General features: G+C 33.6%; 1 protein-coding gene across 6 annotated transcripts in view; it reads left to right on the top strand.

Moving 5' to 3' along the window:
- The window catches only part of LOC148940269 (DNA cross-link repair 1A protein-like), a 320,311-nt gene that overhangs the window by 285,444 nt on the left and 19,904 nt on the right, over window positions 1-14,963 (top strand). For all 6 annotated transcript variants that reach the window (XM_089105742.1, XM_089105740.1, XM_089105741.1 and 3 more), the window contains 2 exons: window positions 1,827-2,082; window positions 10,168-10,292. In XM_089105742.1, the coding sequence (XP_088961868.1) occupies window positions 1,827-2,082; window positions 10,168-10,292 (381 nt within the window). The remainder of the gene's footprint in view (window positions 1-1,826; window positions 2,083-10,167; window positions 10,293-14,963) is intronic.

Here is a 14,963-nt window from a genome sequence, read left to right as displayed (position 1 = left end):
TCTTGTCCCCCCAATCACTTTCGACTATTAAAAAGGGTACCTGTCGTTTTAATTTGCAATCCAATGATTCCCTTTTTAATTTTCTACGACTACGCTTTTTATGAAAAAAAACCTCATTTGCGCCTAGGGCATAACTTACAACCCTTGCCCTGAGAGCTTTGGGGGGAAGGTTATCCTCAAAAACATAATTTCCGGACTTTTTAACTACGTCGAACACAATGGCTATCTGAAAATTTTTATTGGATGTGATTGGGGAAATGGTGGGTGTGAGAGGGGTTTTAGTTATCCTGCTATCGCTTTCGACTATTAAAAAGGGCACAAGCCCTTCGAATTTCTAATCGAAGGAGCCCTTTTTGAAGTTTCTACAACATTACAATCTATAAAAAACTTATATGTCCCCAGGGCTTAACTTACAATCCGTGTCCCTAGAGCTTAAGGGGGCTATCATCCTGAAAGACCTAACTTCTATAACTTTAAACTACATTGAACACAATGGCTATGTAAAAACTTTGATTGGATGTGTTTAGGGAAAAGGTGGGTGTGAGAGGGGGGTTAGTTCCCCTCAAATTTCTTTCGACTATTTAAAAGGGCACTAGCCTTTTGAATTTCCAATTGAATGAGCCCTTTTTCAAGTTTCTACGACAAAGCTTTCAATAAAAACCTTATTTGCCCTCAGGGCATAACTTACAAGCCTTACCCTGAGGGCTATGGAGGGAATGTCATCCTCAAAGATATAATTTGCGGACCTTTCAGCTATTTTGAACAAAATGGCTATCTCAAAATTTTGACCGGATGTGTTTGGATAAATGATGGGCGTGGAAGGGGCGTTAATTGCCTTCCAATCACTTTCGACTATTAAAAACGGCATTAGCCGTTTTGATTTCCAATCAAATGAGCCCTTTTTGAAGTTTCTACGATAACTCTTTCTATAAAAGCCTTTTATGCCCCCTGGGCATAACATACAGCCCTTGCCCTGATGCCTGTGGGGAAGTGTCCTCCTCAAATACATAATTTCTATCTGGAAATCAAATACGCCGAACAAAATGGCCATCTCAAAATTTTGATTGGATGTGCTTGGGGAAATGGTGGGCGTGGAAGGCCTGTTTGACTCCCAATCACTTTCAGCTATTAAAAAGGGCACAAGCCACTCCAATTTCCAATCGAATGAGCCCTTTTCGAAGTTTCTACGACATTTCCTTCGATACAAAGTGCCCTGGTCTAAAGAAAAAAAAAATAATAATACATTGTGCCAACATCGTTCTTTACTTAGGCAGCGCTACTGCGCTGCCTATGATTAGAAATTATGCAGTTAATCTGTGGAATGCTTTCCCGGAGAGCAATAGGGAGTCAGAAAACCAGTTTCAGTTTAAAATTAGATTAAAAAAAGTTTTTGTTGGGCGGGAAATGAGTATATTTGATTGTTAGTTTTTTATAATTTTAATTTTTGGGGTTTGTTATGTGGGCATTTTTTATTTTTTCTTTATTGGGGAGGGTCGAATAGTATTGATCGGTAAGAAAAGAGTAGGAGGAGTGAATGAGTTTGGTTTGTGATGAAAGATTATGTGACGCTGCTCAAGCCACAATAGTGGCTTAATATAGCATCACACGTTCTTACCATTTTCTACGTTTGGTTGATAATGTTATTTAAAAAATATGGTAATTGGCAGTTAAGTATGATGTAGTTATTAGTTGAAAATGAAACCCATCTCGTCTCATATAATAAAGTCTTATAAGTGGAATACATAGGAGACAATGAATGTTACACAAGCCTTTTTTTGTTTTTGCCCGTTTTATTTTTAACTTAGTTAAAATAATTATTTTTTAAGGTAAATTAGCTGTTCTGAAGTTGGGCCTTAGTCCGGCCTCTATTCGAATCATCGACTTGAATCAAACAATAACTATTGACAACATCGATGTCACTGCTTTGGAGTCAAACCACTGTCCCGGTGCTCTAATGTTTCTTTTTAAATTACCGACGGGACGACGTATTTTACATACTGGGGATTTTCGAGCTTGTGACGAGATGGAAAGAATCAATATTTTGAAAGAAGGACCAATTGAGGCTGTCTACCTCGACACGACGTAAGAATCTAGTTATTGTTTTAATCAAAAATTACGATACAATGTTTGTTGACAAGCTCAAATTGTGAAATTCTTAATCTTTTATTGATTGAAAAGTCTGCCTTCTGTATTGTTGAGTTATATAATAGCCAGGGAAATTAGTCCTTGATTTCTGACTGGACTATTTGTATCATTATCTTAGTGGGATTAGTTTTCAAATACTTTCAAGTCTGATAAAGGCAATATAAAATAAGTCATTTATGTAGAAATTTGTTTTAAGGGAATTCCTAAGACACATTCTTCAAACTTACAACGAATAGAAATTATTCCGTATATGAGAGTAACTGCCCCCTCCTCAATACCTCGCTCTCAAGAACGTATCCAGGATTTTGTTTTACGGATAGGGGGGGTACAAAAAAAACTTCAAAAACGCATCAAAATTTGTATATATTTATTTTTGTTTTGTTTTTACGAGTCGAACAAAAATTTTGAGGGGGGTTAAACTCCCTACCCCCCTTCCCTGGATACGGCCTTGCTTGCTCTTAACGCTAAAGTATTTTAGATTTCCAGGATCAGTAACCAAGCAACCTGGTTACGCAATGATATTAAATCACAAAAGTGTCTCGTGTCTCGTGTCACTTCTTCTTAGAAAAAAAGAATGGGGCTAATTTACCAAGAAAGTAGGAAAATCATATATGTGGAAATTCTGTATTTGTTGAAATAATCTGTATTTATAAAAAAAAAAATACCAAGGTCACTAAATATAAAAATGCACACTTTAAATTAGCAAATCCACGACTTTTGGGCGTTATTTTTGTCAAATACGAAAAAATAGTGGAATATCGAAAGACAAAGTTTTCTATAGTGTTTGTTAAAACAGCTTTCGGTAACAGAGAATTCCTCAGGGAGGGGTAATAAGCATAATGTTGGTTTATATAATTATTGCCTTAAAAGCTGTGCACCGACGAATCCTATTAAAGGAGGGTTGAAAAATCCACAGGATCGTCCATTTCGATGAGCAGTCTAGAAGTTATTAATCGAGGGGCTTTCCACTTTCAGAAATCATGTACACCAGGCACTTGGCGCTGTGCCAAGTACGGTGGAACTATGCGACATATGGCGTTAATAGATGTACACCAGGTGATGGGAAGTGGATATCCCCTCGGTATCAATAAGAAACTCAAAGAGATAGGGAGGCACTGCCATTGCCTCAATGAAAATTTGAAACGGATCGAAAATGAAATCGATTACTTTTTAAAATGTCTTTCAAGTTAAAACGTCATCGTGTAATATTTCTTTTGTATTAGATGGCACCATAATATTCTTGTTAAATTCGGATACGAGCTAAATTGCAAATTGATATCCTGTGACATAGTTCAACATTAAATTAAAAGCAGATATCCTGTGACATAATTCAACATTAAATTAAAAGCAGACAAAGGGGATTTTTATTCGAAAATTCTAAAAATAAAATTTCAAAATACTTCCTAAAATGTTAATCCCCTATAAGCACCCTTAGGATCTCCACCACCACTTGCTCCATCGCTCCTTATTGCTCTCTAATGGAACCTTCTTTATTAAAAAATATTTATCAAAAATTATACTCAAATTTTTTCTATACAATAAGGGTAAAAAAAATAACAACGAACTTAGTAGTTCTGATGTTCAAAAAAAAAAAAAAAGAAAAAAATGTTAAGGTCTTAATATGGATTGGACTATAACACAACTGGAGTGCGGAATCTAAGCAAGGCATGGCTGCTGTCAACTCAGATGGATAGAAGTATGTATTATGCGTATGTATGTGTATAGGTATACGTTGGTGTAAAAAGGCATGTATGGTAGGAAGTATGTGACATAGGAGATATAAATATGTATTATAGGCATATATATATATATATGTTGTTGATAGGCATATGTAGGTATGGATATATGTGTATCATACCAGCAAAGGAAATCTTAATTTGAAAATTCCGAGAATTTTTTTTTAGCAACACTGTCTCTAAAATGTTAATCCCTAGTAAGCCCCCTTAGGATGTCCATCATAACTTGCTCCCTCATTTTTTATTATTGATCAATGAAATTTTTTTTATTAAAATATTTTTATCAAGAAATTTATTTACAGTGTTTCTGAAGTTTAATAAAAATTGAAATCAACAAAGAAATTTTGTAGTTTCAGTATTCGAAAAAAAATATTAAGCTTTTAACTTGGATATGACTATAACCCCCTGGAGTATGGGTTTAAGTGAGGCACAATTTTTGTCAATTGGGATTGATAGAAGCATTTATTATGCGTATCTCTGTGTATACAATATGTGTAGGTGTTTATAGGTGTGAATAGGTATGTATATATTATTTTTAAAGGTATATATAGGTATGCATAAATATTTATTATTTGAAGTTTGCACGATAGTAGGTAGAAGCATATATTCGGAATAAGGTACAAGTTTGGTTCGTACTCGTGCTAAATGTGGGGAAATCTGTGTTGTTAATCTCAGTGTAAAATGCAACCAGGCAGGGGTCGCCCAATTTTTTTTTTTTTTTCGTGGATTTGCTACTGTATTCAAAATAACTAATTGGGATACACATTTCACCAGTTCTATAATGGTATCAGGGGTGAAACTGGTATTTGACCCTGAGTCTGAGTCAAAATGAGGGCTACCATCAAGGGCGTATCAAATATTTTTGTTCGGGGGGGGGGAGGGTACAATTTTGTTTCATCTCATCAAAATTTGTTTATAGATGTATTTTGGTTGCGTTTTTTCGAGTCGGGAAAAAACTTGGGGGGGGGGTTTGGCGGGTTGTTCAAACTCGGACCCCTCCCCCCTTGGATACGACCAAGATTTAATTAAAGAATGGATAGAGCTGGTTTTGAATTGTTTTTTGCTTGATCTGCAATTCAGTTGAAACAGAGGGGAAGCAGCAACACAACCTACTTGCCACTGATCTTTTTGTATGAAGATGTTTTGCTGCTTTTTTTTTTATTTCCAAAATTGTGTTTATATTTCTCTTCAGTCCGTTATTTCTACTTAAATTACTTTAAACAAGTTTAACTCCATGCATAAGTTTAAGTCCATAACACCATGCATGCATCATTGGCGGGGGGGGGGGATACGACTCAATCCTGCAACATGAAACCAATTATTTCGGTCTTTCATGTCTGAAATCGTGTATTGATATAATCTAAAGGTAAAGTTCTATTGTTGGAATTTTTTCATGAACAAACAATGGAAGAAATTACATTTCTTATCAGACAAAAGAAAACAGTAATTGTGCAGTAAATCCGAAAATTTTATGACATAACAGTTTTTTTTTTATCGAAATACTTTCATAAGCGAATAATGGCGAAATTGCATTTCTTATCACAGAAAAAAGCAATAATCCAAAAAAAAAAAACGGTGTAAAAGATACAAAAACTCAAAGAGCAACCAAGATAAACACAAAGATAACACAAAAGTTTTAAGATCAAAATGTTTTCATAAGCAAACAATTTACGGAAATGTATTTCTTGTCGCACAAAAGAGAATAATAATAATTCATAACAAAAAAAGAGCTTTAAAATAACCTAAAGGGACCAAGATAAACACAAGATAACACAAAAATTGCCACACAAAAGAAAATAGTAATAATTCATAACAACAAAAAGCTTAAAAAAATAACAAAAAGGAAACAAGATAAACCCAAAGATAACGCAAAAGTGTTAGCATCAACATATTTTCATTGACAGAAAAAACAAACAAAAAAGGCGAAAATGTATTTTTTGTCATACAAAAGAAAATAATAATAATAATTCATAACAACAAAAAGCTTAAAAAATAACCTAAAGGGACCAAGATAAACACAAGATAACACAAAAATTGCCACACAAAAGAAAATAATAATAATTCCTGACAACAAAAGCTTAAAAAATAACAAAAAGGAAACAAGATAAACCCAAAGATAACACAAAAGTGTTAGCATCAACATATTTTCATTGACATAAAAAATAAACAAAAAAGGCGAAAATGTATTTCTTGTCATACAAAATAAAATAATAATAATAATTAATAACAACAAAAAGCTTAAAAAATAACTTAAAGGGACCAAGATAAACACAAGATAACACAAAAATTGCCGAACAAAAGAAAATAATAATAATTCATAACAATAAAAATCTTAAAAAATAACAAAAAGGAAACAAGATAAACCCAAAGATAACGCAAAAGTGTTAGCATCAACATATTTTCATTGACAGAAAAAATAAACAAAAAAGGCGAAAATGTATTTCTTGTCATACAAAAGAAAATAATAATAATAACTCATAACAACAAAAAGCTTAAAAAATAACCTAAAGGAACCAAGATAAACACAAGATAACACAAAAATTGCCACACAAAAGAAAATAATAATTCATAACAATAGAAAGATTAAAAATAACCAAAAGGAAACAAGATAAACACAAAGATAATACAAAAGTGTTAGCATCAACATATTTTCATTGACAGAAAAAATAAACAAAAAAGGCGAAAATGTATTTCTTGTCATACAAAAGAAAATAATAATTCATAACAACAAAAAGCTTAAAAAATAACCTAAAGGGAACAAGATAAACAAAAATTGTCCAGCAAAAGAAAATAATGATAATTCATAACAACAAAAAGCATAAAAAAATAACCTACAGGGGCCAAGATAAATACAAAAATATCACAAAAGTTTTAGCATCAAAGTATTTTCATTAGCAAAAAAAAGTACGAAAATGCTTTTCTTGTCACACGAAAGAAAATGGTAATAATTCATAATAACAAAAAAGCTTCAAAAAAATAACTTAAAGGGACCAAATAACCATAAAGATATCACAAAGGTTTTAGCATCAAAGTATTTTCATTAGCAAAAAGTACGAAACTGTATTTGTTGTCACACAAAAGAAAATGATAATAATTCATAATGACAAAAATCTTAAAAAGTAACCTAAAGGGAACAAGATAAACAAAAAGATAAGACAAAAATTGTCCCACAAAAGAAAATAATAATAATTCATAACAACAAAAAGCTTAAAAAACAATCTAAAGGGACCAACTGCAAAAAAAAGTACGAAAATGTATTTCTTGTCACACAAAAGAAAATGATAATAATTCATAACAACAAAAAGCTAAAAAAGATACACACTGAGATGAAATAGAAATCGCCATGCAAAAGGAAATAATAGTAATTCTTAGTAAGAAAAAGCTTTGAAAAATAACAAAGGGACCAAGATAAAGACAACAGTAATAATGCAATAGAGACGAAAAAGTTTAAAAAATACACACACAAAGGGAAATCAAGATAAAACATCTGTCGATTATCATCAATAAAAAGACCACTACGAAATACAGAAACAACTTGGTAAAATTTGAAGAGCAGCCAAAATTGAGCAAAAAACTTCTCAAAGGAAAAATTTAGTGAAAAAAATTACAAGAGCATATGGGGTTAAAAGGGGAAGGGTAAAAACTGTTTAAAGTTGATTTAACCATTAATATTGGAAACGAAGGATGGTATAAAACTCGTATCCCTTTCTGTTTTGTAGTAGATTAGAATGATTATAGATACTTTTTAGTTGCCTCTCCCTTGGGAGGGACTTTCTTTGAGGTTGATATGGGGAAGGAATACTTCCAGGGTCTAGGAATAAATTTGAGCCTTTCCATCAAAGATAATGCATAGTCTTTCAATTAGGGTGGCCAAACCTGCTTTATCTGGCCCAAACATACAGTGTGTTCTCGTAGGAGCTAAAAATACCGCAAGAAGCCAGCAGAAAATGAGAGGCTAACATATGTGTGTCTCTGCCATGATATCGATGGCTTCTAGTGCACAATTAAATGAATATATAAGTTTTTTCAACTGGATGTTAGTAGCAACATTAAAAGTTAAAACGAACAGAAGCTATTCCGTTGGTTAGGGGGGCTGTAACTTCCTTAATCCTCGTTCTTTACGCTAAAGTCTCAAAGTTCTTTAAGAGTACTTCTCACTCAAATTTTATGGTCCTTGTGTTTGAGCAGTCTTTCTTAAAGAATTGTGACGAAAAGTCAAGCTTTTGCTTTGAGAGCGAGGGTTGAGGAAGGGCAGCTTCCTTCATACAGAATAACTTCTGTTCGTTTTAAGTATTAATGCTGCTCTTTGCTCTTCAGTTGAAAAAATTGTTTTTTTTAGTTTAATTTCTGACCGTTTTTCAAATCTTGACAGGAAATCCCCCTCCCCTTGTTTAAAATCTTCCCTGGAAAAATTCCCCTTGAAAATTACCTCCCCACAAAAGTTCTCCCTGTGGAAAAACCCCAGCAGAAAATTCCCCCTCCCCTCCGAAAAATCCCGTATATTTACCAATTGCAAATACTGTATGTCAACAATGGGCAAATTGCGTTTTCCTACAGCCCTTTCTCCAGGAACTATATGGGGGCCATGTCATCCTTAAAGGCTTGGTTGTCGGACCTTTCAACTTTGCTGAATGAAATGGCTATCTCAGTTCTTTGGGGGGGGGGATATCAAAATCTACGAGCCTGAGAAAAGTTGCCTGATTTTCGAAATGGGGAAGAAACACCTCCAAAAAGTCAAGTGATCTTGATGAAAATAAAGAACCTTTTGCTCTCCATGTTTTTCTGAGGATTAATATAATAATTGCTAAGGATTGTCTTATTAGCATTATTACAGCCTATACTATCAGCATGGCTACAAAAATATTAAAATATTCATAATAATACAACAATTATTATATATTTATGTTAGTTATTACAATGTTCATAATTTATATTGCAGCTTAAGTTTCTGAATAGAGTAATCCGCAGGAATCAAACTTTTTTCTTTGTAAGCTTAGAAGAGGGGAGGGGGAGGCCTCCTGACCCAAATCCGCCTGAAATCTTAAATTTTCTTGAATTCCCATGTTTTTTGTATCCAGATTATCAAGTAAAATTAGTTTTCTGTATTAATGTCCCTTCCCCCCCCCCCTCTAAAAAGAAATTCATTCGGACGTCCCTAATTTTCCTTTACAAAAGAGGGCTTTTATATTACTGTAATTTATATAGATAACTTGCGTAAATATAAGCAAAAAAGTCTTAATGGAGGAAATTCGCCTTAGAAGTATCCTGAAGAAGCCAAATTTTGTTTGTTCATTTAAACAAAAAGGTGTAACCGCTTTAATTGCCTCTAATGGCTCAATAAATAAAATTTATTTTATTCGAGAATAATAGGAACTGATATTACAGCTTATGTTTTTGAAAAAAAGTGCTATAGAAATGATTTAACGATATAACTTTTTTCACCTGCTCTTTTTTAGACAAATTTTATAATTTCCCTTAACAAAAAATTATTAATATTGCTGTAAATTATTTGGAAAACTTGAGTAAATATAAAAAAAATTAAAAAAATGTCTTAGTGTGGGAACTTCTCGTAGGAAATATCCTGAGGAAGCCAAATAACGTTTTTGTTTACACGAGAAGGAGCAACCACCCTAATCACTTCCAGTGGCTTATTAAAAGCTAATTTAGTAATTATCAACTATAATTGATAACGCTTATATCAATTATAATTTGTAGCGTTAACGAATAACGCTTATATCAAAAGTTATTTCTTTTGAAAAGAAATAACTTTTCTTTTTCTTTTTTGACATTGCTGTATACTATATGTATACATTGCTGTATAAAATAACTTTTTCTTTTTGTAATTGACATTGCTGTGAAATATATGAAAAGCTCAATTAAATATAGAAAATTATTGACACTACAAGGGGGAATTATTCCAGAAAGTATTTAGTGTTTAGAAAGTGTTTAGGCAAAGTTCATGGGGCCTAAAAATACACCTTTGCGTGTTTACGAACACCAAAAGTTTAGCCGCTTTAATCGCTCCTTATTAATACAAGTTTAATATTAACGAGTGGAATGTAAATAGTTAGTAATAGGGGTCATGTCTTTTGGAAAAACCCCCGTCCCTCCGAGATCTCGTGTTGAAAGAGTTTCTAGATAGTCCAAAAAATTGGAAATTCTATAATCATATTTCTTCTGTTGATTGTTGTTCATTAACTTTATTAATTTAATGCGTATAATTAACATTGCAGCTCACATTTGGGAAAAGGACAGTAATTATGATTTATTGCCATTTTCATTTCAGGTTTTGTAACGATTTTTATAATTTTCCTCTTCAAAAGAAGGTTATTGAGGTTGCTGTTGCAATTGCCGAAAAGAAGTATAATATGAACAAAAAGCTGCTAATTGTCGTCGGCTCCTATATGATAGGTAAGATGGACAGCCATTACCTACCTTGTTGTTTGTATTTGCGATGGGAAGCAGAGCTTTAATTTTTTAATTTAAAAAAATAAATGTTTTTTAATTAAAAAATTGAAAATTAAAATATTTTATCATTAAAAAAATATTTTTATTAATAAATTTAGTAATTGAAAATGGATAGGTAGTAATTAAAATCTCATAAATCAGTTTCCATCATAGACTGGGTTCAAATTGTTGTTAACTTACGTTTTTTTGGGGGAGGGGGGAGTGGCTTGTACTTTTATTCAGATTTTATGGCGCCATCGCCTGGCGACATGCGGCTAATCCTGCCAATTATCTTTTTTTTATGTCTACATATTGACTATAAATTTTCTTCAAGCAACTAAGAGAGGGCTCTTTAGGGATAACGTCAGTTCTGAGATCATTTCACATCCTGACACTACGTCGAACAAGCTCTCTAATTCGTAATTTAAGTGGGAATTCCCTGAAATAGTTGGCCTTCACACGCAGTTCTTACGCAAGTAGATCCTTTCTGCGGGGTATAGGCCTCGACAGCTCTTCTGACGGGGGAAATTTGTAGATTATTGACATAGACATTATGTTCTGGCATCCCTGTAACAGTTGAGGGGGATTGGTAACATATTTACCAGACAATGTTGCTCTGACTGCTCAATCTCAGACTAACAAAAGGGAAATTATATGGATTTTGAGAGACCGGCAGAAAGAGGACAATCATATTCAATAACTGGCCTAATGCAGAATGTGAATCTTTGAAGGATGAAATGATCAAGGAGAATGTTTTTGCATTGGAGGATAGCTCGGCTAAGGTGTCCAGCCAACGCCATATGTGGTGAGAAGCTCCCACCTAGAAGATGATGAGTATCATTATAATTAACTCCCAATTAAAGATGGAATCAGAATGATGTTTCACACCTTCCTTTAGAAGTCAGAAACTTTGAATTTCAGTTGCGTCGAAATTTATGTTTCAATTGTCGGTTTAGTGCTCAACCAGGTCATCGTGAAGCTTCAAATTTTCATTGAATTTAAGTTGTCTCATTTATTTTTCATCTCTTAATTTAAGTCTCAATTATGGGCATCTCCCTTATCCAGGTCACCCTGAAGCTTTACATTGAGCTTTGTTGCACATAAGTTTTTTCAATGATGTTTTAATAATGGATTATCAATAAGGTTAGTCTGAAGCTTTAAATGTTATTTACTTGGATTACCGTGCTTTGGAATGGCAATTTGAGTCGTTGCACCGTCAGCATAATAGTTTGGTGTATTCGGAAGATGGTCCTCCATGTCAGTGATAAACACCAGAAATAAAAGCCAATGTTTTCTTGAGGTACTCCAGCATTGGGTACCTTTTTGTAATAAAACTGCCCAGAACGAAACTTATTAATCTTAAGGAAATCCGCTAATATCTTAAAGAAGACGATCAGCATGACAGACATGCCCAGAAGGCTTTTGCTATGTCAAAGAAGTGGAGGTAATTGTTTTGTGAAGAATGCTTGGAATAATTTGAGGTGTCTCTACGTGCTATCACCTTAAAATGACTGTCGAGGCTATTGTGAATATTTTGAACGACTATGATGATTGTGTGGAGGATATTTTCCAATTGCATAGTTTCTATGGAGTGTCCAAACAGAGGAAACTGGGTGACCAGCTGTAATGTTGAGTGTCTGTCATCCAGACCCCTGTTCGCCTCCCTCCCCCCAGCAGTAATTTAGTTTCTTCGAAAATCTTGTCAAAACTAAAATAAGCTTGCATAATTAGAGCATCCACAGAAACAGGTCAGTTTTCTTTAGTATATCTTTATCTTCATAGTACTATATAGCTCATTTTTCAGTTCTCACTGTCATTTTTGCTTGATTTGGGAAAGTTAGCTCCTACTTTGCCCCCCCCCCCCCCAGGATTCTGACGAAATTATGTCACTCCCTGGCTTGAGCAGTACATATCACTGATGGTTATCTGTTGATGCTGGATGTCGAACAACTCCATGATTACCAGGCTGCTGTGTTTACTTTCTTAATGAGTTGTCAACTTTGGTGTGTGTAGTTCATTTTAGATTAAAAGTTCTCTGCACAGTTCTGCTTTTTCTAGAACGGCTGCTATATCGGTGACGGAATATAGTTGTGGTACAAGAGCTTTTAATATTCAATATCTGGGGTGGGTTGTGCGGAATTACCTCCCAAGTAGCGTTGGAGAGGAAGAGAACCAGTAGTTGTTTAAATAAAATTCTATATTATAATTATAAATTTATAAAATTGTTTATTATAAATTATGATAAATGTTTCTGTTGGAGGGGGAGGGCACTGTTTAGAGACAGAACACAATAGAATATTTATATTCAAACACTAATATACACATACAAGCTTTACAGACAGTATAATACTTATTTGTTTATTGTGTATATATAATTATATTTCATTAAACATATTTCTGTTTCATTAAATGTATTTTATTATTATTATTATTGGTTGTCATTACATATTTTTTCTCCTTGCTCTATTTGATGGGTCTGTTGGTTTCTTGATTATTTCTTTTCTTTTTCTTCGATTGTTTTCTTTGTATTTATTTTTCTCGGTAATATTGCTTCAGATGTTACATGACTGTAATAATTGTAGCCGTATTTGATAATTGTCAGTATAATTATAATACTTGCTGCTGAGAATGTTGTTGGTGTTATAACTACGTGTTTGTGTTGCAAGTGTTCTAGCATATGTTACATAGCATATGTTCTAGCATATGTTGTAGCCGTATTTGATAATCGTCAGTATAAATATAACACTTGCTGCTGAGAATGTTGTTGGTGTTATAACTACGTGTTTGTGTTGCAAGTGTTCTAGCATATGTTACATAGCATATGTTTTAGCATATGTTGTAGCCGTATTTGATAATCGTCAGTATAATTATAACACTTGCTGCTGAGAATGTTGTTGGTGTTATAACTACGTGTTTGTGTTGCAAGTGTTCTAGCATATGTTACAAAGCATATGTTCTAGCATATGTTGTAGCCGTATTTGATAATCGTCAGTATAATTATAACACTTGCTGCTGAGAATGTTGTTGGTGTTATAACTACGTGTTTGTGTTGCAAGTATTCTAGCATATGTTACATAGCATATATTCTAGCATATGTTGTAGCCGTATTTGATAATCGTTAGTATAATTATAACACTTGCTGCTGAGAATGTTGTTGGTGTTATAACTACGTGTTTGTGTTGCAAGTGTTCTAGCATATGTTACATAGCATATGTTCTAGCATATGTTGTAGCCGTATTTGATAATCGTCAGTATAATATAACACTTGCTGCTGAGAATGTTGTTGGTGTTATAACTACGTGTTTGTGTTGCAAGTGTTCTAGCATATGTTACATAGCATATGTTGTAGCCGTATTTGATAATCGTCAGTATAATTATAACACTTGCTGCTGAGAATGTTGTTGGTGTTATAACTACGTGTTTGTGTTGCAAGTGTTCTAGCATATGTTCTATAACACTTGCTGCTGAGAATGTTGTTGGTGTTATAACTACGTGTTTGTGTTGCAAGTGTTCTAGCATATGTTACATAGCATATGTTCTAGCATATGTTGTAGCCGTATTTGATAATCGTCAGTATAATTATAACACTTGCTGCTGAGAATGTTGTTGGTGTTATAACTACGTGTTTGTGTTGCAAGTGTTCTAGCATATGTTACATGAGTGTAGTAATTGGCAGTACATTTAAGGGGCGACCGGTGTCCACGCACAAAAAGCATACAATTCAACTTGGATATTAGGTGGATTCGGCAATGAACGGGTTTTAAAAGGAATGACGTACATTTATTAAGGCAGTGTTTTCATGTCTCTCTGTTAAGGGTCGTTACTTCGCTGATTAATTTCCAGGCTACTGATTCTGAATTTTTTCCAGAAAATTAAAAGCATAGAGATTACTTAATCTAGTGGCAAGAATCTATAACATTATAGCAGGAATTTAACATTTAGCAAACTCTTCAGGTGTCATCAAGAATATGTGGTTTGACTAGTAAGATGGGAGTAAGAATTGGTTGAAGTTTTCAAATGAATAAATTGGAGCAAATGTGTCTATGCAAAATGCCTTGTACCTTGACGGGGGAAAATAAAAAGAATAAGTCAGAGGTGATTTTAAATAAACTGGTAATTTTGAGAAATGAGGTTATTTTGATTGAGGAAAATTTTATACGCGAGGAGGATTCTTCTGAGGGGGAACTGTCTGAGGAAGAAATTAGCTGACACATTAAATACTTGAGTAGCTAAAATAAACTTTCGTTAAAAACCTACTTGTTAAAAAATGAAATATTTTCTTTGAAGCAAGGCCGTATCCAGAGGTGATTTAACCCCTCTGAAATTTGTGTCGACTCGTAAAAACTCGACCAAAATATATATAAACAAAAATTTGATTCTTTTTTGTCCCCCCCCCCCCCAAAAAAAAACCAAACCGATACTGTCTTGCTTAGAAGTCATGCAATCAATTTTATTTGCCCCTCGATCAGTGGCGTAATTTTGTCAAAATCCTGGGGGGTGGCAACGTTGGAGCCAATTTTCCCATATCAAATGAAAATAACAGTGAAAACAGAGAAATGATCCATATATTACCATAAATACAAAAATATACTAAAGAAAACTAACTGTTTCTCTGGATACTTGAATTTTGCAGGC

The sequence above is a fragment of the Artemia sp. Qi Xiang Cuo genome, chromosome 20 (genome assembly GCF_049724085.1).
Source record: "Artemia sp. Qi Xiang Cuo chromosome 20, ASM4972408v1, whole genome shotgun sequence".
NCBI classification, from domain to species: Eukaryota; Metazoa; Arthropoda; class Branchiopoda; order Anostraca; family Artemiidae; genus Artemia; species Artemia sp. Qi Xiang Cuo.
The sequence above is the reverse complement of the archived record's forward strand: the minus strand, read 5'-3'. Positions and strand labels throughout refer to the sequence as shown.